This window comes from Myripristis murdjan, chromosome 18, assembly GCF_902150065.1.
Source record: "Myripristis murdjan chromosome 18, fMyrMur1.1, whole genome shotgun sequence".
NCBI lineage: Eukaryota > Metazoa > Chordata > Actinopteri > Holocentriformes > Holocentridae > Myripristis > Myripristis murdjan.
Window position 1 is genome coordinate 210,201 of NC_043997.1, and position 22,103 is coordinate 232,303.

General features: G+C 43.1%; 1 protein-coding gene across 2 annotated transcripts; it reads left to right on the top strand.

Annotated features, from left to right (window-relative positions):
• The first annotated feature begins 1,069 nt into the window (after positions 1 to 1,069).
• LOC115376723 (H-2 class II histocompatibility antigen, E-S beta chain-like) lies at positions 1,070 to 21,154 on the top strand. 2 transcript variants are annotated; one of them, XM_030076496.1, is made up of 6 exons: positions 1,071 to 1,216; positions 2,079 to 2,351; positions 5,362 to 5,578; positions 17,422 to 17,489; positions 17,755 to 17,868; positions 18,268 to 21,154. In XM_030076496.1, the coding sequence occupies exons 1-6, from the start codon at positions 1,162 to 1,164 to the stop codon at positions 18,291 to 18,293; spliced, it is 753 nt and encodes a 250-aa protein (XP_029932356.1). In that variant the 5' UTR covers positions 1,071 to 1,161; the 3' UTR covers positions 18,294 to 21,154. The 2 variants fall into 2 exon arrangements, with proteins under 2 accessions (XP_029932355.1, XP_029932356.1); XM_030076495.1 differs by lacking the exons at positions 17,422 to 17,489; positions 17,755 to 17,868; positions 18,268 to 21,154 and adding an exon at positions 14,206 to 14,513 and having other exon boundaries at positions 1,070 to 1,216.
• Positions 21,155 to 22,103: the final 949 nt, after the last annotated feature.

Below are 22,103 nucleotides of genomic sequence, written 5' to 3' on the forward strand. Positions count from 1 at the left end.
TCCACCAAATTTCACAGTCGGCACAATGCAGTCTGAAATGTACCGTTCTCCTGGCAACCTCCAAACCCAGACTCGTCCATCAGATTGCCAGATGGAAAAGCGTGATTCATCACTCCAGAGAACGCGTCTCCACTGCTCTAGAGGCCAGTGGCGGCGTGCTTTACACCATTGCATCCGACGCTTTGCATTGCACTTGGTGATGTGTGGCTTGGCTGCAGCTGCTCGGCCATGGAAACCCATTCCATGAAGCTCTCTGCGTACTGTACTTGGGCTAATCTGAAGGTCACATGAAGTTTGTAGCTCTGTAGCAATTGACTGTGCAGAAAGTCGGCGACCTCTTTGCACTATGCGCTTCAGCATCCGCTGACCCCTCTCCGTCGCTTTACGTGGCCTACCACTTCGTGGCTGAGTTGCTGTTGTTCCCAAACGCTTCCATTTTGTTATAATAGAGCTGACAGTTGACTGTGGAATATTTAGGAGTGAGGAAATTTCATGACTGGATTTGTTGCACAGGTGGCATCCTATGACAGTTCCACGCTGGAATTCACTGAGCTCCTGAGAGCGGCCCATTCTTTCACAAATGTCTTGTTTCACAGTCTGCATGCCTGAGTGCTTGATTTTATACACCTGTGGCCAGGCCAAGTGATTAGGACACCTGATTCTGATCATTTGAATGGGTGAGCGAATACTTTTGGTAATATAGTGTACATGTAAAACTGGGACAGGCAGACAGAGCTGAGCTGTTGTTGTTGTTGTTGTTGTTGTGTTGTTGTTGTATTATTGTTGAAGTCAGAGTCTGTCCATCAGGAGGTTGGGGATTCAGTGTTTTGCTCCAGGACACTTCAACAGGTTCTCTGGAGGAGCGGGGGATCAAACCAGCAACCTTCTGGTTACCAGGCAACACTCCGCCTCCTGAGCCCCGCCCCCTGGTAGCAAGGAGACACAGAACAGCAAGGGAGGACAGGAAACAGGACAGAAAGGCTGTAGCTCAGTGTATATCTCCCATGATGCTCTCTGTGTGCCTCCAGCAGCCGTCAGGCCGTGCAGTCTGCCCGGCAACAGGTGATGCTGGTCATGTGATCAGCGTGTGGCTCCTGGGTTGGTTTTTGTAGCAGGACTCAGTTTGAGCTCTGTCAGTGTTTGTTCAGTCAGCAGAGGAACATGGCTTCATCCTTTCTGGGCTTTTCCCTCCTCTTCCTCAGCCTGAACGCAGCAGGTAGGACCACTACTGCTACCACTACTGCTAAAAGTACTGCTACCACTACTGCTACCACTACTGCTAAAAGTACTGCTACCACTACTGCTAAAAGTACTGCTGCCACTACTGCTAAAGGTACTGCTACCACTACTGCTAAAAGGACTGCTACCACTAATGCTAAAAGCACTGCTACCACTACTGCTAAAAGGACTGCTACCACTACTGCTAAAAGTACTGCTACCACTACTGCTAAAAGTACTGTTACCACTACTACTAAAAGTTCTGCTACCACTACTGCTAAAAGTCCTGCTACCAGTACTGCTAAAAGTACTGCTACCACTACTGCTAAAAGGACTGCTACCACTACTACTACCACTACTGCTAAAGTACTGCTACCACTAGTGCTACCACTACTGCTAAAAGTGCTGCTACCACTACTGCTAAAAGTACTGCTACCACTACTGCTAAAAGTACTGTTACCACTACAACTAAAAGTACTGCTACCACTACTGCTAAAAGTCCTGCTACCACTACTGCTAAAAGTACTGCCACCACTGCTGCTAAAAGTACTGCCACCACCACTGCTAAAAGTACTGCCACCACTACTGCTAAAAGTACTGCCACCACTAGTGCTACCACTACTGCTAAAAGTACTGCTACAACTCCTGGACAGTACTGCTACAACTACTGGACAGTACTGCTACAACTACTGGATAGTACGGCTACAAGTACTGCACAATACCGCATCAATACTACAGTACTTAATCAGTTCTTCATCAGTACATGAGTAACTAGCTTATCAGTTTGAGCAGATATTTATATATTCAGTCGTAAATCAGTCAATGTTTAATCAGGTTAATGTTGTGTGTTTTGTCTCCAGATGGATTTAAAAATTATGTGGTGGTCCGCTGTGTGTTCAACTCCACTGAGCTGAAGGACATCGAGTTAATTGTCTCTTTTTATTACAACAAGGATGAGATTGTCAGGTTTAGCAGCTCAGTGGGGGAATTTGTGGGCTACAATGAGCTTGGAGTGAATACTGCAGAGTACTGGAACAACAACCCTGCAGAGCTGGCGAAGATGAGAGCAGGGAAGGAGATCTACTGCAAACACAACATTGGGAACTGGTACCCACACACACTGACAAAGAAAGGTGAGCTGCTCTCCTCTTCCTGGTTTGGATTAGCACAATCAATCAATCAATCAATCAATCAATCAATCAAACTTTATTTGTCCCACAGGGGGAAATTTGGTTTAAGTTGCATCCCGTCCAAGAAACACAAAAAAGACATGACAAATACAGGGTTACAGGATCAGGAGAACTTCGGGTCAGCCAGCGTGCGCAGCGCCCCTTGCGGTAGATGAGAAAGGAGGACAATAGGGAAAGAGGGGGGGAAAGGTCAAATGTCAGACTGGGCTCTTAGGCGAGCACAACATGGCATTGGAACAAAAACACCCCAGCACAATAAGCACATATTAAGCATTACAACATGACTCGAGACATTGCACAGTCTGCATAACCATCCAGGAGAAAAGTGAAGATACCGGCCTTCCAAGGTTGCTGGGGCGCCGAATTGTAGATAAAGTGATTGTTTTGGGTCAGGCTGATTCTGCAATTTCCATCAGCCTTCAGTCTCTGTGGTTCTCTCGTGATTCTGAATAATTTCCAATTATGGCACATTTCCTCAGTGTCGAGCTTCCGACTTCTCCAAGTTGTTATCCATCTGGCGTAAAAGTCCAGGAATTTCTTCCTGCTTGCGAACCAATTTGCGAATTAATTCCCACAACGCATGAGTCTGAGTGTTGTTGGCTCGGCTCAAACCTTCTATTGCTGGCAGCTTCTCGAGAGCCAAAAGTGCTGCCAGCACCCTCTGAACTTTGCGATAAATCAGGAATCCACCAGCACCAAACAGCAAAAATCCTGTTATCATAAATCCAATAATGTAGACGTCTTCAACATCCTCGACGGAAAGAATCGACAGGCACATCACCCTCCACTTCTCCCAGGAGTCCATGGTGTACCCAGCGGCAGACGTTCCGGCGGGGCATGTGGGCTCTCCTTTGCCCAGTTTCCTTGTAGAGAAAATTTGATCAATTGCACTGAGAGACCAGCTGATCAGATCCATTGTTGTAGATTTTCGGAGAGAAATGCAGAGAGAGGCTCCGATAGAGACAACACAAGACAGAGAGCAGAGCAGGGCAGATAAGGGCAGGAGGGAGCAAGAGAAAAAGCGTCCACCTTCGTTGAGAGCAGGAAGAAGACAGTGTCAAATATGAAGAAAAAATGAAAGAGAAGAGAATAACAGAGTTTGTTTTGTAAAACTGGAAGCTGAGCACAGCTCCTACTGTGCAGTTCCCTGACAGCAGACCACCTTCCATCAATATAAATATAAATATAAATATAAATATGTGTAAATACAGACAGCAGGCCCATCTGCTGTGCTGGTGGAAATGAAGCTGCTGCTATAAATCATTGACACCCTGTTGGATTTTCATCTTGTTGTTTTAATCTCACTAATTAAGCTAATTCTAATAAATATAATGAGTTAAATTTAATAGATTAATAGTTTGGTTAAAATCGTAGAAGAGATAAACACAGATGTGTTTCTTTAGCAATCAGGACAGGCTGCTATTTAACACTACTGTTTAAACAAACTGATAGTAAATGAATTTTTTTTTTTTTTTTTTTTACTGTGAATGACTGCGGGACACTGCTTTTGTGGTGTAGGAGGCGGGACAAGCGTCCCGGGTTGGGGCCCGCCCCCCCACAGCGTCCCGGGTTGGGGCCCGCCCCCCCACAGCGGGCCAGTGGGCACCCCACACCCGACTGTCAGGTTCTCATCCTTTCCTGGTTAAACTCAGAGTCTCAGGGCTGCTGCCTCCACGCTGCAGTGGCACTGGCAGTGGACGAGGCTCTGTGGTTACAATATCAGTACAATATCATGTAAAAACATCTGGCTGAAATTATTTTAAAAACGTAGTCCTGAAAAATAATCCCTGTTTTCACAAACTGAACTGATAATCTGATTATATGTTGTTGTTTTCTTCGGTAACTGAATTGATAATCTGATTATGTGTTGTTGTTTTCCTCTCTAACTGAATTGGAGTACAGAGACTTTGTTGTATTCTGATTACAAAACGGCTGTTACTGTGTTCCATCTCTGTCAGAGCGACTACACTGACACTACTGCAGTATTTACAGCCACTACTACTACTGTTACTACTACTGACATTACTGCAGTAACTAGAGCCACTACTACCACTACAACTGACACTACTGCAGTAACTAGAGCCATTACTATTACTGCTACTACTACAACTGACACTACTGCAGTAACTACAGCCACTACTACTACTACTACTACTGACTCTACTGCAGTAACTAGAGTCACTAACATGACTGCTACTGCTACTACTACTATTACTGCTACTATTACTACTACTACTACTACTACTACTACTATTACTGTTACTACTACTGCTACTAATATTACTGCTACTACTACTAATACTGCTGTTACCACTACTACTACTGCTACTACAAATAGTACTACTGCTACTACTGCTACTAGTAATAATAATAATAATAATAATAATGATAATAATAATGATAACAATAATAATACTATTAATAGAACCACTGCCTCCATCTTCTGGCCACACACTGATACTACAACTGCTACTAATACTAATACCTCTGCAGCAGCCAGTAATACCACTGCAGGTGACAGTAATACCACTTCAGGTACCAGTAATACCACTGCAGCGGCCAGTAATACCACTGCAGGAGTAAGTAATACCACTGCAGCGGCCAGTAATACCACTGCAGGTACCAGTAATACCACTGTAGGTACCAGTAATACCGCTGCAGGAGTCAGTAATACTACTGCAGCAGCCAATAATATCACTGCAGGTGGTAGCAGTACAATCACTAATAACAACACGCGGGACTCTGGGGATCTAGAATAGGAACAAGTTTGAAAATCCCTGGTTTAGCCTGGCAGTAGCGCCTGCAGGGAGTCACACCCACATAATAATAATAATACTGCTACTACTACTACTATTAGTACCACTACTATTACCACTACCACCACTACTACTACTGCTACTACTACTACTACTACTAATAATAATAATAATAATGATGACGTTTCTGGTCCCAGTGGCGCCCTCTCTTGTCACACTGCGCTCGGTGACGCCCCCTGGTGGGAAACACACCCACATGCTGATGTGCAGCGTCTACGACTTCTTCCCCAAACACATCAGTGTGAAGTGGCTGAGAGACGGAAAGGTCACGACCTCTGATGTCACTTCCACTGAGGAGCTGGCGGACGGTGATTGGTACTACCAGATCCACTCCTACCTGGAGTTCACGCCCAGGTGAGTCCAGAGGCCTCAGAGCAGCTCAGCTGAGCTTCAGCATCAGCACACACCAACACCTGACTGTGTGTGTGTTGTTGAAGAAAAACCACTGTAGTCAGTCTAGAAGTTTGCTGTAATGGTGTGAGTTTATTGAAGTATACCGGCACACTGGTGAACTGATCGACAACAGAGAGTATCTGGGGCGGTGAGCTGACCAGGAGCAATGTCAGAGGAAGACTTTTATACAGTATGTAAATAGGCAGAGAACAAAAGGTGAGGGAAGGTATTATAAGGCAGTGATCAGGTAGGATGCGATTCCAAATGGGAACAAAAGACATGAAAAGTGTTTGTGTTCACGCCCACAGGATTAAAGGCCAGGGCCGGATGACAGGATGATCCAGTCAATTAGCAAGTCTGAATCAATCAGGAAGTCTGGACAAAAAATCTGAAGTTTCCTCTTCCATTTGAGGGACTGATTGAATTGTAGAGGAGTACATGATTTTAGTAGTTGATTTAGTTGCAAAAGGGTTACAAATGCTCTTGAGGCAGGTGATTAGAAGACTAATGACAATCAGGATTCCAAAACCAAATATCACAAATTCAAAAATTAAATAACCCAAGGCCCCTAACTCAGCTTGAACCAGCCAAACAAACTAGTGGTGGTAGGGTTATGTAATGTCTTTGCAATGTTTGACGTATGATTAGTTATTTCTTGCATAGTGGCATTATGGTCTGGTATAAACGTACAATGTACAACAAGCAGCACAATTTTGTAGAGTCATCATCCTTGTGGCGGTCATTTCCTGCAAGAGCATGGATGTAGTGTAGTACTTGAGATCAGTCTCGGTCTCGAGACCACTTTTTGAGGGCCTCAGTCTCGTCGCGGAATCGAAGGCATTTTCACTTGGTCTTGTCTCGGTCCCGGACTGGGCGGACTCAGGATTTTTGATCAAGACCGGTCAAGACCAGGCTCTCACTACTTTGATAACAGAAAAAAAGAAAAGTGCAGCTGATGATGTTGACGGCTGGAGAAGCAGTGCTTATGTTTGGTGTCCCCGAGAAATTGCCATGAAAAATGTCGGCAAACTCTGGCTGGCTTTCTCTCTTGTTGCATAAGTTCTTCATGGCCATGCATAGGGTTGCCAGATTACCAATTGACAATGAAATGTTGCACAATTTGCCCCGTATTTTCATAAATGCCCCATACGCGTCTATCACACACATCAATACTGAATAATGAACCAAATAAAACACAGGAAATGTCAAAGGCAGCTCATTTAATCGTGGCAGGACCCACTTAGCGAGGACCTGATGCGAGGTACAGCGGATAGACCTCCACCTCCCGTGGCTGCGTCTCTCTCTGTGTGACTGTCTGTCTGCCTGCCCACTCCTGTTTTGGGTTGCCTAGTTACACACACCGACGCTGCGCACGGCGCGCACCAGGGCACCCGCGTGTTTTAAAGATGTCTGCTACACCTGACACTCCACCCCGTCCCAAAAAGTAAAAACGTTTTCAAAAGTACAGACATGAATGGGAAGAGGCGAACCCGTGGCCTGACAGCGTCAGAGGCAGCGAGGACGAGGCAAACTGCAAACCATGTCGGGAGTGTTTCCTGTGGCTCATGGTGGACTGGCTGACGTGCAGCAACATGCAGGAGGGGGTCGACAGAATAAACATGAACAAACAGGAACCAAACGGCAGTCCCACAGTTTTTCATAGCTGTCACGGCTCCCGAGGTCCATACGCTAAGGGACATCATCATATGACCAACTTGATTTCCTGTATGTGTATTTAGCAGAAGATGTCAGTGCTTATGCTGATGTGGGCATATACCCGACAGTATTTTAGTAGACTACTTTAGGCAACATGTCTGATTTGTTTATTACTTTTTAAGGCTTTTAAGTTTTTAAAGTCAAATAAATAAACATAAACATAAATAAACAATATAATTAATCAATTGTGGCCTTTGCCTATTTGAAGAACAACTCAATCAGAACTCTGATTCATTACAGTAATAAATAAATAAATACATTCATACATACATTACATACATACAATCATACAAAAGTAAATAATTAGTGGCCGTGGCCCTGAGGTCGAGGAGCCAAGGTGGGCATCCTTTATTTTCATTTCTGAAAGGTGGCAACCCTAGCCATGCATCCAAGGTTTTCTTTGTCTGTGTGAGTGTGCTTACTGTTTTGCATCTTTGGAAATCTACTTGTGTCTTTTATAAGACCCATGCAAAAACTAAAAGAAAGTGTATCTTAATTCAGATGAAGATGTATTAATCTATTAATCTTTGCACTCATTATAAGCCATATTCACCTGACAAATCCAGATTAACATCTTATTTCAAGATATAAGCAAAAAAAGCCTTAATTGCTTGAAATGAGTCAAAATATAGTTGTCAAAGCACCAAAATGCAAAATGTTCTCAAATTGCTTAAGATAAAGACCCATGTTCAAGAAACCTTGCTGAAATGTTTTTTTTTTTTTTTCCACTTAGTTCATTTAATTTTGGCCTTATTCCTTTTTCTTTTAATCTTTCTTCATGAAATGAGATATTTATCATTGCTTGTCAGGTCAATGCAGTTTTAGTTTTTATTGCAGTTGTGCTGATTAGAAAACAACAGCATTTTGTTTTTGCTGCTGTTGCATTTGTTTAAAAGCAAACTTCGTTTAAAAGAGATACCTGTCATTTTGTTCTATTTTGTTAGGTTTTTTCATTAATATATTTGGTCTTGGTCTTGTCTCGGTCTCGACCTCCAGATGTCTTGGTCTTGTCTTGGTCTCGGTACTCTGTAGTCTCGGGAATGTCTTGGTCTCGGTTGGTGCGGTCTTGACTACAACACTACATGGATGTGCCTTTAGCAGTATAATTTGCGAGATTTTCAACTGCATGAGAGAAGTCTCTTATTTGGTCCAAGGATGCCATGAATCCCTAGCTTGGAATGAGAGCCTAAAATCTTGTCCAAGGTGTTTGTGTGTGTGTGTTTAAGTCTCTTTTGACAATGTGAACCTTGGGTGGCCCTGTAAGGACTCTCATGGCTGGTGTCACGTGACCCAGGCCACATTTTCAGACCATCCTTCTGGCAAGTATTCATAAGCCTTCATGCCACAAATCCAGTATACACCTTTTGGTAGTGGTATTGAACAATGATTGATCTTTCTGGCAAAGTGATTATAATCATCATTTGGATTGGATGATGAATATGGTCTTAGTGGAACAGATGGTACTTCTGATGAAGAGTATGTAGAGTCACATTTGGATGTTCCCAAGTAGATGTTTCCCTTTCCTTTAATACATCATTTTAATGTCTTTGGAACCCTTGTGAGGGTGAGAGGGTAAGGGTGTTGCAGGAATAACACTCCACATAAAGTTGATTGCAGTATAGTTGTCTTGTTTGGGGGGAATTAAAACAGGCACATTTTTCTTTCGTGATAAACTGAAAGATCCCGTTTGTAGTATCTGTTCTGCTCCCCTGATGGCTGTGGGTGAGCATGGTGGTCCTCTTCTTCTGGGACTCCAGTGCCTGTGCTGCTCCTCTGTTCCTCCGACGACTGTTGGTGAGCTGGGGAATGTTGGACCTCTACTTCAGGGATTCCAGGGGCTGAACTGCTCTCCAGGGAGGAAGTCCATCCAAAGGATGTGGCCAACATTCTGTGGTTCTGTAGATGGTGATGAAGAGGATCCAACTTGATTGCTGTGTTGGTGGTAAGCAGGACGTGTTGAGACTTGGACCACCGGGGCTTCAGGGTGTTCTTCTGCCAGAACTCTTGGACACAGACCCAGTCCCCTGGTTGGATGTTGTAGCACTGTTTGTCACTAGAAGGAGAAAGGTCAGCTTTTCAGCAGAAGTTAGAGCACAGCAAAATGATCTCATCGACTCATCCATAGCATGGAGATCCATCTTCTTCTGCATAGTTGTGCTTGGCACAACCATTGGTCTACCTGTAATAATCTCATGAGGTGTGAGTTTGTGTTTCTTGATGGTGTGGGCCTCATTGACTTTAAGGCTAGTGACAACAACACTGTCCATTTTAGTCATGTTTCAGCACACAGTTTGGCTAGTTCAGGGTACCGTTTTGTCTTTCAACTAGCCCTGCAGACTGTGGGTGGTATGGACGATGTAGTCGTTGTTTAATCCCCAGTGATTTACAGATTTCAATCATAATTTGTCCAGTAAAATGACTATCTCTGTCTGGATTGATGCTCTGTGGAATGCCAAATCTTGAGACAGTGTCTTTCAGTGTCTGATACAGTTAGCCTTCTTGAAAGCTCAGGCTTCGTGCCAGTTTGAAAACATATCAACACATACAAGAATATTGTCATATCCATCACATTTTCTTCAAAAGCTTCAGAAGGTCCCCAAGGGGGAGGATGTGTCGACATTGTGGTCTGTACTGGTTTCCCAGGGTTGTGCTATTGTTAGATTAGGCATTGTTCACAATATTTTTATATGGGATGTAAATCCCACAGCATACTAACACTATTTGACACATCCCCCCTTTGCTCAAATGCAACAAGTCATGTGATATGCATGCTAGCCATGGGTACAAGGACTTGGGTGCCACAACACGGCCGTCGTTGTGGACTCAAAGATTATTTACATATTTACAACCATGAGAAAGCCATGACTCCTGCTCCTTCACATCAGCACCCTCTTGTAATAGAGCCACATCATTAGGAGAAGCAAAGTCATTAGCAAGTATGGAAAGACAGCTTTACATGAACAGGAATGCCAAATTTTTCAGCTGCCTTGGCTGCATGGTCAGCCATTGCATTGCTTTGTGAAATAGGGTCATTGGATTTAGTGTGGGCATCACATTTTACAGCAGCAGGGTGTCCCAGAGGAGGTAATGAATCCTCGATTTGCCCACAGTATACCAAAGTCATGTAAACATCCAAAAGCATACCTGGAGTCTGTGAAAAAAACTTTTAACTTTTTGCTTGGTGGTAGGCTCTCATCAATGCGTGTAACTCAGCTACTTGGGCGGAGCTTGAGGGTGGCAGGGCAGCACTTTCAATAATTGAGAAATTATCACTGATTGCATACCCTGTGTACGGCACTCCATTTTCTTTATGAGCAGAGTCATTAGTATAGAAAATGAGGTCAGGGTTAGAGAGGGGAGTTTCTGAAAGTTCAAGATAAAGTTTAGATGAACATGAGATGACATCCAGTTATGGGGTCACCATCATCTTCTGTAGACAGTAGTGTAGCAGGGTTAGTTACAGATAGATACATAGGAATCTCTCCAACCCCCACAGCTCTTATGGTTTCTTCAGATGTTTTCAAATTTGTGAATTCTGTTGGTTTTTAAAGTTGAGAGAGAAGCTCCTGTCTCTTACCTAAAAGGATGCAGATTTTCCATTGATATATCTTCCATCAAATGAGGTTTCTGCCAATTTAATTAGTGGAGCTTGGGTCACAGTTTCTGCTGTTTCAGTTTTGGTCACTGTCCTGACAGCTCTATTGACTGTGCTGTGGGGTTTGTTGGTGCTCCATCGGGTTTCTCAATGCCGTAGGCAGGACGAGGTTCTGGGAGGCTCTATATGGGCAGTTTCTCATCCAATGATTCGGCTCTCCACAATGAAAGCGGTTCTCATGTTCGTTGTTTGAAAAGGGTGAGTTGTGACTTTGGTCATGATGTTGATGATCTCTTGGCCCATGTTTTTGGCTCCACCTCCCTCTTTTGTCGGTTCCTCTGCCACTGCGTCCTCCTCTGGTTGCTCCACCTGTGTAGTGAGACACTTGGGCAAGCATTAGGGTTTCATGCATTTTACATTCTCTTTGCTCTGTGTTATCCCAATGATGTTGGGCTATCTCTGCTAGCTCATTCATAGGTTTTCCTGTCCATCCAACAGTCAGTTGTACTTTTACTTTAATCTTTGGCTGAAGACCGTTCACAAACATATTTTGCACATAACCAGTAGGAAGTTCATCAATATGACTTTGTGACAGGCCACAATTTTCTTTTGCTGTAGTCATCATTTTTTCATAAATCTCCCAAGGATTCTCATCTTTTCCTTGTCTAATTTTGGTGAGCGGACTAAAATTAATCTGCTGTACTACCTCATTTTGACCTGCAAATGCTATGACAATGTAGAAGGCATGCGCTTGCTCTGGTGTGATTCTTGCAAATTCAGTGGGAATTTTACAAACATCAAACACTTTGTCTTTCAAATCAGATGTTAAAGTCAGTTTAGCAGTTGCATCATGTCAGGCATATGGGCTTGTATATGGTGCATACTGATTCCCATTCTTTTCCCACTCTCTTCAACTCCAAGGTTTATAGACAACAATTTTCCCCATTGTAATCAGTGGGGCCAGTTTTGTTGGATCTGATTTCTTTTGTTTTTTGCCTCTGTTCCTAACCCATCCATCATCTCTCTAGTCTGAGAGATGATGAAGATCTTGGGTACTCAAAAATCCAAGCATCATCAGTGCTGTCATCATCACTAGATTCTTTTATCTCTTTCACAGGATAAAGGTTTTGGATTTGATTTTTTTTTTTTTTTTTTTTTGGTGATCTTAGAGGACTCGTCTAACTGGCTGTTCGGTTTATTTTCTATCTGTGTTGTGTCTTTTCTTTCTTCCAAATTAGCTATTAACTTCTTATTTTGATCTGTAAGTGAAGCTATTTCAGATTTTGCATTTCGGCGCCTACTTTCATCCCTCCATGTCTGAGGGAGGAAAAATGTTTGTTGTTATCTCTGCGAAAACTCAATCTCTCTCGAGTCGGGTTCGGTCAAAAGTGCCATTTTGGGGAAATTTGAGAAGACCATCATCTGCAGTTACTTTAACCCATGTTGCAACAAATTTAATGCTATCAGCACCAAAGTTATCACATACAGTACAGGCCAAAAGTTTGGACACACCTTCTCATTCAATGCATTTTCTTTATTTTCATGACTATTTATATTGTAGATTCTAACTGAAGGAATCAAAACTATGAATGAACACATGTGGAGTTATGTACTTAACAAAAAAAGGTGAAATAACTGAAAACATGTTTTATATTCTAGTTTCTTCAAAATAGCCACCCTTTGCTCTGATTACTGCTTTGCACACTCTTGGCATTCTCTCCATGAGCTTCAAGAGGTAGTCACCTGAAATGGTTTTCACTTCACAGGTGTGCCTTATCAGGGCTAATTAGTGGAATTTCTTGCTTTATCAATGGGGTTGAGACCATCAGTTGTGTTGTGCAGAAGTCAGGTTACTACACAGCCGACAGCCCTATTGGACAACTGCTAAAATTCATATTATGGCAAGAACCAATCAGCTAACTACAGAAAAACGAGTGGCCATCATTACTTTAAGAAATGAAGGTCAGTCAGTCCGGAAAATCGCAAAAACTTTAAATGTGTCCCCAAGTGGAGTCGCAAAAACCATCAAGCGCTACAATGAAACTGGCACACATGAGGACTGACCCAGGAAAGGAAGACCAAGAGTCACCTCTGCTGCTGAGGACAAGTTCATCCGAGTCACCAGCCTCAGAAATCGCAAGTTAACAGCAGCTCAGATCAGAGAGCAGATAAATGCCACACAGAGTTCTAGCAGCAGACCCATCTCTAGAACAACTGTTAAGAGGAGACTGCGCGAATCAGGCCTTCATGGTCAAATAGCTGCTAGGAAACCACTGCTAAGGAGAGGCAACAAGCAGAAGAGATTTGTTTGGGCCAAGAAACACAAACAATGGACATTAGACCAGTGGAAATCTGTGCTTTGGTCTGATGAGTCCAAATTTGAGATCTTTGGTTCCAACTGCCGTGTCTTTGTGAGACGCAGAAAAGGTGAACGGATGGATTCCACATGCCTGGTTCCCACTGTGAAGCATGGAGGAGGAGGTGTGATGGTGTGGGGGTGTTTTGCTGGTGACACTGTTGGGGATTTATTCAAAATTGAAGGCATACTCAACCAGCATGGCTACCACAGCATCCTGCAGCGACATGCCATCCCATCCGGTTTGCGTTTAGTTGGACCATCATTTATTTTTCAACAGGACAATGAGCCCAAACACACCTCCAGGCTCTGTAAGGGCTATTTGACCAAGAAGGAGAGTGATGGAGTGCTGCGGCAGATGACCTGGCCTCCACAGTCACCGGACCTGAACCCAATCCAGATGGTTTGGGGTGAGCTGGACCGCAGAGTGAAGGCAAAGGGGCCAACAAGTGCTAAACACCTCTGGGAACTCCTTCAAGGCTGTTGGAAAACCATTTCAGGTGACTACCTCTTGAAGCTCATGGAGAGAATGCCAAGAGTGTGCAAAGCAGTAATCAGAGCAAAGGGTGGCTATTTTGAAGAAACTAGAATATAAAACATGTTTTCAGTTATTTCACCTTTTTTTGTTAAGTACATAACTCCACATGTGTTCATTCATAGTTTTGATGCCTTCAGTGAGAATCTACAATGTAAATAGTCATGAAAATAAAGAAAACGCATTGAATGAGAAGGTGTGTCCAAACTTTTGGCCTGTACTGTATACTTAACAGGACCGCTCAGTTCTCTCTCTGGCCTTCTACTAAAACAACATCCCATTGTCTTTCTATAAACTTACATTTACACAAAACAATAACACACAACAAAAATTGAAATAACTCCTAAGTATTTGGGAGAGCTAATCTTTCTCATTCTTCCTTACAGGTTCAGCACTGAGGCAACTGGATTGGTAGTCGAAAAGGATCACAGGACTTGAACCTGATCTTTCCTATTCTGATAGAATCACAGGACCTGAACCTGGTCTCTTCTATCCTCAGTGTCTTAATAGAATCACAGGACTTTAACCTGATCTCTTCTATTTCGATAGAATCACAGAACTTTAACATGATCTCTTCTATTTTGATAGAATCACAGGACTTTTACCTGATCTCTTCTATCCTCAGTGTCTTAGGGCCCACTCACATTGGCAAGTTTGAGCCCGTATCGTGCTAAAGCCAAAATCCCCCCCTCCCCAGTCCCCGGCTGGCCTGCACTCACATTACCTTTTTCCCAAACGCGCCCAAGCACGATTGCCCCCGGTGTGCACGTCATCACGTTGAAATACGACAACAACAGGCATGGCCCGACGTCATTATAAATCAGTGTAGTTCAAATACATTCATCATGTCTTCCTTTTAACTAAAAAACGTTTTTGGTCCTTTTAATCAGACATGGGATGTTTATTTACCTTGACAGTTTCGGAGGTAACTTCCTCCTTCTTCAGAAAGGTCAACTGACAGCCGGAGCGGCACCTGGCAGATCCGGCAGACCGGGTGACCGGGTGGCCGCACACCGTGCAGTGCCGCGGCCAGTGCCGGCTGGTGCCGACGCGGTGCCGGCCAGCACCAGGTCTGCCGGATCTCCGCACACAGACTGCTGTACTTTCATTACAAACTGACTTTTGTTTATACGTGGTTGCAGCAGCACAACGGACAATGACACAGACAACATGGTTGATTATTGATTGCGCAACGCGGCCATTCACCGGTAATCAAGCTGCGCACATTAAACAATTTTGCAGAGGCAGGAGGAAAGTTGCATGATTTACGTCCGCGCACTGCATGCGTGATCGTGCATGTGCTCGTGTATGCGCCCGTACCGCGCTGAAGCACACCCCCTCCAACCGTGCCAGAGCGGGGGAAGTTACTGTATTCAAGCACGATACGGAGCGATCACACTGGTCAAAGAATCCGGATTTTAGGGGCAATCGTGCTTGGGTGCGGATCAAACTTGCCAGTGTGAGTGGCCTCTTAATAGAATCACAGGACTTTAACCTGATCTCTTCTATTTCGATAGAATCACAGAACTTTAACATGATCTCTTCTATTTCGATAGAATCACAGAACTTTAACATGATCTCTTCTATTTCGATAGAATCACAGAACTTTAACATGATCTCTTCTATTTTGATAAAATCACAGAACTTGAACCTGATCTTTCCTATTCTGATAGAATCACAGGACTTTAACCTGATCTTGTATATTCTTAATCTTGAAAAATAGAATAACAGGACTTTAACCTGATCTCTTCTATCCTTAATTTTCTTAAACAGAATCACAGGACTTCAACCTGATCTTTTCTATTTTACTTATTTTTATTACCTCTGTTACCTAAATGTTAAACCTATTTGAAAGACTGGGTCTGATTCTGAGGCTAACAAGAATCAAGCAACCTCCCAGCCAAACCAAATCCCCAGAAGCTTTCCTAAACATACACAGAGAAATCTTTACAATAACCCCATTCACAATCATACAGCAAACTTACATGAAATTGGGATGGCGTCAACTTCTTTGGGTCTCCGGTTTCAGACCTCTAGACAACACACAGCAACAATAATTGGCTTTTCAAAAGGATCCCTTACCTCTTTGTGAATTTTGGATTCTCAAGTCACTGGTGTGTCCTTGGTCTGGAAAAGAAGTCTCCGTGGAAGTATGTTGCCATCCGGGTCATGGCACCATTTGTTGAATAAAAACCATTGTAGTCCAGTCTAGGAGTTTGCTGTAATGGTGTGAGTTTATTGAAGTATACCGGCATACTGGTGAACTGACCGACGCAGAGGGTATCTGGTAGGGTGAGCTGACCAAGAGCAATGTCAGAGGAAGACCTTTATACAGTGACTACAGACGGTATGTAAAGAGGCAGAGAACAAAAGGTGAGGGAAGGTATTGTTTTTAAATTTTCTTTGTTTTTAAATTTTCTGATGATACCACCATCCTCAGTCTACTGCACAAAGATTCTAGCACCTCAGCCTATTTTTCTGAAATAGAAAACTTTGTGCAATGTGGTGATGCTCACCACCTTATTCTGAATGTTAAAAAAACTAAAGAGATGCTCTTAGACCCGAGATCAGTTGGGGACCATAGTCCTGTTGTTATACATGACTCATCCATCAAGCAGGTCAGCTCATACAAGTATCTTGGAGTTTATTTAGATGACACTTTTAGTTGGAATGTGCATGTGGAAAGTCTGTGTTCTCGTTTACAGCAAAGGCTGTATTTTCTGCGCAGACTGAGAGTGTATAGGATGGACAAAAGCATCATGTTTTTATTTTACCAGGCAGCACTAGAGAGCTCAGTCCGATATGGGATGTCATCCTGGTAAGGCAACCTCACTGCAAAGCTGAAAACTAAACTGGCTCATCTGGTGCACATGGCCATGACGGTGGGAGGAAAAAGTGACTATCAGACCTTAGAGTCTATTTACGAACAAACTGTTCTGAGCCCCAGAGGACAGCGACTGACCCGTCCCATCTTCTTCATTCAGAATATGACCTCCAACCCTCGGGCAGACGATACAGAGTCAAACTGGAAACTCAGCCGTTTTAAGAATTCATTCGTTCCAACCTCCATCAGATTCTTAATCAAAGCTGCTTGAGGCTGAAGTTTGTGCAATAATTTCTGTAGTGTTTTTGTTATGGTGATCTTTTGGCATGTATTATGTATGTATGGTGTATGTGTGTGTTATGTTATGGGTTATGTGCCATACTGCTGCTGATGGTATGGCTGATGATGTATTGTTTGTTGTCATTGTGGCTGTCAAGGCATTTATGGTGCAGCTGCTGAGTCCAAGACAAATTTCCCTGAGTGGGACAATAAAGTTTATCGTATCGTATCGTATCGTATCGTATCGTATCATATCGTAAGGTAGTGATCAGGTAGGATGCGATTCCGACATGAAAAGTGTTGGAGGATTAAAGGCCAGGGCCAGACGACAGCATGATCCAGTCAATTAGCAAGTCTGAATCAATCAGGAAGTCTGAGCTGCCCAAAATGTGTATTTTCCTTTCACAGTGTGTGTGTGTGTGTGTGTGCCTGTGTGTGTGTGTGTGTGTGTGTGTGTGTGTGTGTGTGTGTGTGTGTGTGTGTGTGAGTGAGTGAGCAGGTCTGGAGAAAAGATCTCCTGCATGGTGGAGCACATCAGCCTGAGCAACCCTGTGATCAGAGACTGGGGTAACTACCTGTCTGTCTGTCTGACCTGTCTGTCTGACCTGTCTGTTTTTCTGACCTGTCTGTCTGACCTGTCTGTCTCTCTCTGTCTATCCTGTCTGTGTGTCTGACCTGTCTGTCTGTCTGACGTGTCTGTCTGTCTGTCTGTCTGACCTGTCTGTCTCTCTGACCTATCTCTCTCTCTGTCTGTCTGACCTTTCTGTCTGTTTCTCTATCTGACCTGTCTGTCTGACCTGTCTGTCTGTCTGACCTGTCTGTCTGCCGTCAGATCCGTCTCTTCCTGAGTCTGAGAGAAACAAGATCGCCATCGGAGCTTCAGGTCTGATTCTGGGTCTGATCTTATCTCTGGCTGGATTCATCTACTACAAGAGGAAGATGCAAGGTCAGTCCGCCGGACCAGTTCAGACCAGTTCAGACCAGTTTAATTTGTTTGTTTAGGCCACTGAACCAGCTTAAACCTTTGTTCATCAGTCCTGGTCAGTTTGTACAGGTCTAGACCACCTCAGGCCAGTTTGGACCAGTTTAGACCAAGTCAGACCAGTTTAAACCAGTTTAAACCAGTTTGTCCATCAGTAACAAGCGTCTCTCCTCTGGTCTTTACATCAGGACGGATTCTGGTCCAGACCAGTTTAAACCAGTTTAAACCAGTTTGTCCATCACAGTAACGAGCGTCTCTCCTCTGGTCTTTCCATCAGGACGGATTCTGGTTCAGACCAGTTTAAACCAGTTTAAACCAGTTTGTCCATCACAGTAACGAGCGTCCCTCTGGTCTTTCCATCAGGACGGATTCTGGTTCCCACAAACTGAGGCAGGAATCCTGAAGCTTCATCCTGCTGAGGGAAAAGGCAGCTGGGAGTTGCTCTGCTGTGTTTTCAGTGCTGCCCCCTGCTGGAGAGGAGGACATCCAGGATGGAGCTCAGCTTCCTGCTCACAGCCTCAGCAGCAGCTGTTTGAAACCTTTAGTGCCTTAACAGATTCTCATATTTCTGTCTTTTCTGGAATCATAATGCTCTGGGAAACGTTCTGTCACTCTGGTTTTCTGTCTCAGGTAGGAAAATGCAACATGGGCCAGATGTGGGCCAGATGTACTCCAGTATTCGTTCCAAACTGGTGAAGCAGATCAGCTCCAGTGTCTTTTTGCACAATGGGCCTGATTCGGTGTGGACTCACCTGTCAGATCTGCAACAGTTTTGGGCCAGAACTGGTCCAGAGAAGCAAAAACCAAGTTAATATACGACCCAGATCTGGCACAGATATGATCAGCACTGGGCCGGATGTGGTCCAGATTTGTACCAAAGCTATTTTCCATATCAATGGACGAATGGTCCATTTTATTAATGTATCATACTTTAATGTGTTTAAATGGGCAATTAAGTTTGTCTATCTATTAAGAGCAATAATGACAATACAATACAATACTATGCCATTTATTCATGGTGACATTAGGCACCACAACATTGTACAAACTGCAACTCAACTTAACAGGTCTCTTCGTGCACACCTTCTCAGGGTGGAGTTAGAGACAACCCTTGTTTCCATCTTGTACTTACGTCGTCAGGGTTCAGCACAGGAACAGAGAAGAGGAAGCATTTACAGTGTTTTCAAACTCTAGGGCCTCACAGAAAATCAGCAGGCATGCAGTAGAAGTGTTAATGGTTCAGTCATTCTGACAACATGTTTGTCTCCCACCCAAAAAGCTGGGTGAGGCTACAAACAATATTTTTCAACATATTAATCCCTAAACCTGGCTTCACACATGAGGCGTTTTTGAGACTGTAAAAGTTAAAGAATATCAAGGGCCAAAAATACATAAAAACATTGAAATTGAACACTGATATTTTACAGGCCTTAGTTTCGGGACCAAAACATCATATAGACAAACTCTGAACAAAAACTGAGTCGGTGCTGCAGCCACTTTCCTGGATTCTAACAGATTTGACACCAAACAACCGTTATGCTTTGGTGGCCAAATATGCTAACAGCTAGCGCTTTTGTAACGCTCAATTAAATGATTTCTAACAGGTATGCAGTTCTCTTACAACAGAAACAGAAACGATAAGTCACTAATACACCTGTGTTGTTTTAATATAGTGGTTTAGTGTTTTAACTACATCAATGCAACTAACGTTAGCTAACTAACGCTAGCAATGCCAAATAATCTCCAAGCTAATGCTAACTACACTAACAAAGGAATATGTATATATGCAAAATATTATGCCGACACCACATATCAAACAAAAGCCAGAGGCTAACGTTACATCGTATGAAGCTGCTTTGAACTGTAAACTCGCCGTTTATAAGCAGAAGGCAGCACATGTTCCCAGAGCCCGACGAGCACCGGGGGGCCTCTCCTCTATGCTGTCCTGCTCCAGCTGCCGTCACACTGACCCTGTCGGAGCCACACCGCCTCTTTGACTCGCCGCTGTGCAGCTTTCTTACTCTCTTTTTATGGCGGTTGACATAAAAAGAAATCCTACCACACTTAAAGGATATCCCAGTATTATTCATGTAATGTACTTAGGGATAACTCGCCACACTGATGTTGATGTTGCCACCTTTCACGCAGACAAATTAAGGACGCCGACCCCCCAAACACACACAGAGAGACTCAGCCACGTGAGGTGGAGGTCTATTCATTATCCATTCCATTTTCTTTTTCTCACTCGCATCTGTATTTTTGAAGCCTTTTCACCATTTTTTTCTCGGCGGAGTACTGTCCAAATCAGCGGAGTCGGTGCAGCCGTTATCAGCCATGTTTGTTTCAGACGCAGCGACCTCCTGGTTCCTGGTTACCTGATGCTGTTGCTATGGCAGGGCAGGCACAGTGTAGCTTAGCAACACTGAGTGACAGTGCTTTGACCAATGAACGGAGTGCATACTCACTGATGTGTGTGAATGATCTCTGCTCATTGGTCAAACAGCAGGAGAGGGGGCAGACTCTCAAAAATAAGGAACAAAGTGCATCCCTTATTGGTTCAATATTCGACGTGTCTTTCAGTTGCCAAATACGGGACGATTCCTTATTTCAGGGGATGGTTGGCAAATCTATTTTGCTCCGAACAGCAAAATGGATCTGATTTGGTGCGTCTGTGTCTTTCTTCCCAACAGCTTGGATTTGGATAATGGATCTGTAACAGATTTTGAGCGAGCCTGGCCCAGTACAGTGGATAAAGCCATGACATGCGGTCTGTATCTGGCCCAGATCTGTGATCCATGCTTATGATATGTGGTTTGGATTTGGATTTGGCCCAGCTCAGTAATATGATATATGGTTTGGATCTGCTGTATGGGAGGTCTGGGGCAAAGCTGGTGCAGAGGCGTGTAACGGCGTGGCTGCTATGCAGATCTGGTGACTTGAGGGCGGATCCGTTTCGGAGTGTACTGCTGTGTGGGGTGTCTCAGGAAAAGTGAAAAAATGGGCATATGTGTCATGAAAAGCTTTTAAAACTCAAAGTCTCATGAATATCAAACCTGGGTTACACAGCTTTAATAAATGGTGTAATAATTACTGCTTGATGCTTATTGGCTGTGATTTGGTCAAATTATTAACTAATTAACTGATGAGTAAATAATTACTTTATTCACATAAGCAAAGTACAAGCCACAGCGTGTTTTTCTTAAACATTAATCATGTATTCAGAAATCAATAAATTATATTGATCCAAGTATCTTATTTGTTGTCTTAGTCATTTCTTGGTCACTTGTTATGCCAGTTAATCACAATTAATAACAAAATAAATTATTGATAAATGTTAAACACATCATGTGTAATGTTTATGTTACAGAGATTAAAAATCAGTTAATTTCAGTTTGAAAGGAGACACATGAACGTTGATTTTGCTCCTGTTAGGTTGCAGCCAGTGTTTACCAGTGTTCTCTCATATAAAGTTAATAATCAGTTTCTATGGAGTAAATTAATGTTATCTGGATGCTTTTAGAGTTTCAGTGGATATTTAAAATAATTAGTAACGTCTGACAAAATGTTGATATAAATGCAGATTTTCTTGGTGTCTCATCAAGTTCATCATCTGATGATCATATCCAAAGGCCACGAAATGACTTGAAGAAAAACAATCAGTTGAAAAACTGTAACACAATTCATACTAACTGCACATTCAAATAATCCAATGTAGTATGTAAACTCTCATTATTACTATATTTGTATTTATTTATATTTAGCATTGCAAACATATACTTCAACTTTAGTCCAAGGGCCCAGACTGTTTTTCCATATTCAACAAAGTACTTACACTTTTTAAAATAAGCATTTAACAGCTGCAACTTTTTAATGTCTGATCAGTTTATTGAACTTTACAACCTGAAACGTGCAATTTTCAACACATTGTGAATATCAGTTGCATCTTATAATGACTCACTAAAAGTGTTACTGAGTATTTCAAAGTGTTTTTATCTTGAAGCTCAAACAGCATCAGCACAGAAGCTGAAGAAGGTCCTCCCACCACTTTTATTTATTTTACACACCAGAGAGTTTCTGAGTCGGCATGAAGGCAGACACAGCGTTTAGTCTGCAGACGACTGTGGAGGAGGGTTTTACTGACTGCTGACTGCTCGTCTCTGAACATAAATGCTTTCAAAACCAAAGAAATGATCAGTGAC

Bases quoted from the DNA above. Each gene is read 5' to 3' on its own strand.
- LOC115376723 (XM_030076496.1), top strand. From the start codon at position 1,162: ATGGCTTCATCCTTTCTGGGCTTTTCCCTCCTCTTCCTCAGCCTGAAC. The intron at 2,352-5,361 runs GTGAGCTGCTCT...TTCTGGTCCCAG, and splicing joins ACACACACTGACAAAGAAAG to TGGCGCCCTCTCTTGTCACA. The intron at 17,869-18,267 runs GTCAGTCCGCCG...TCTTTCCATCAG, and splicing joins CTACAAGAGGAAGATGCAAG to GACGGATTCTGGTTCCCACA.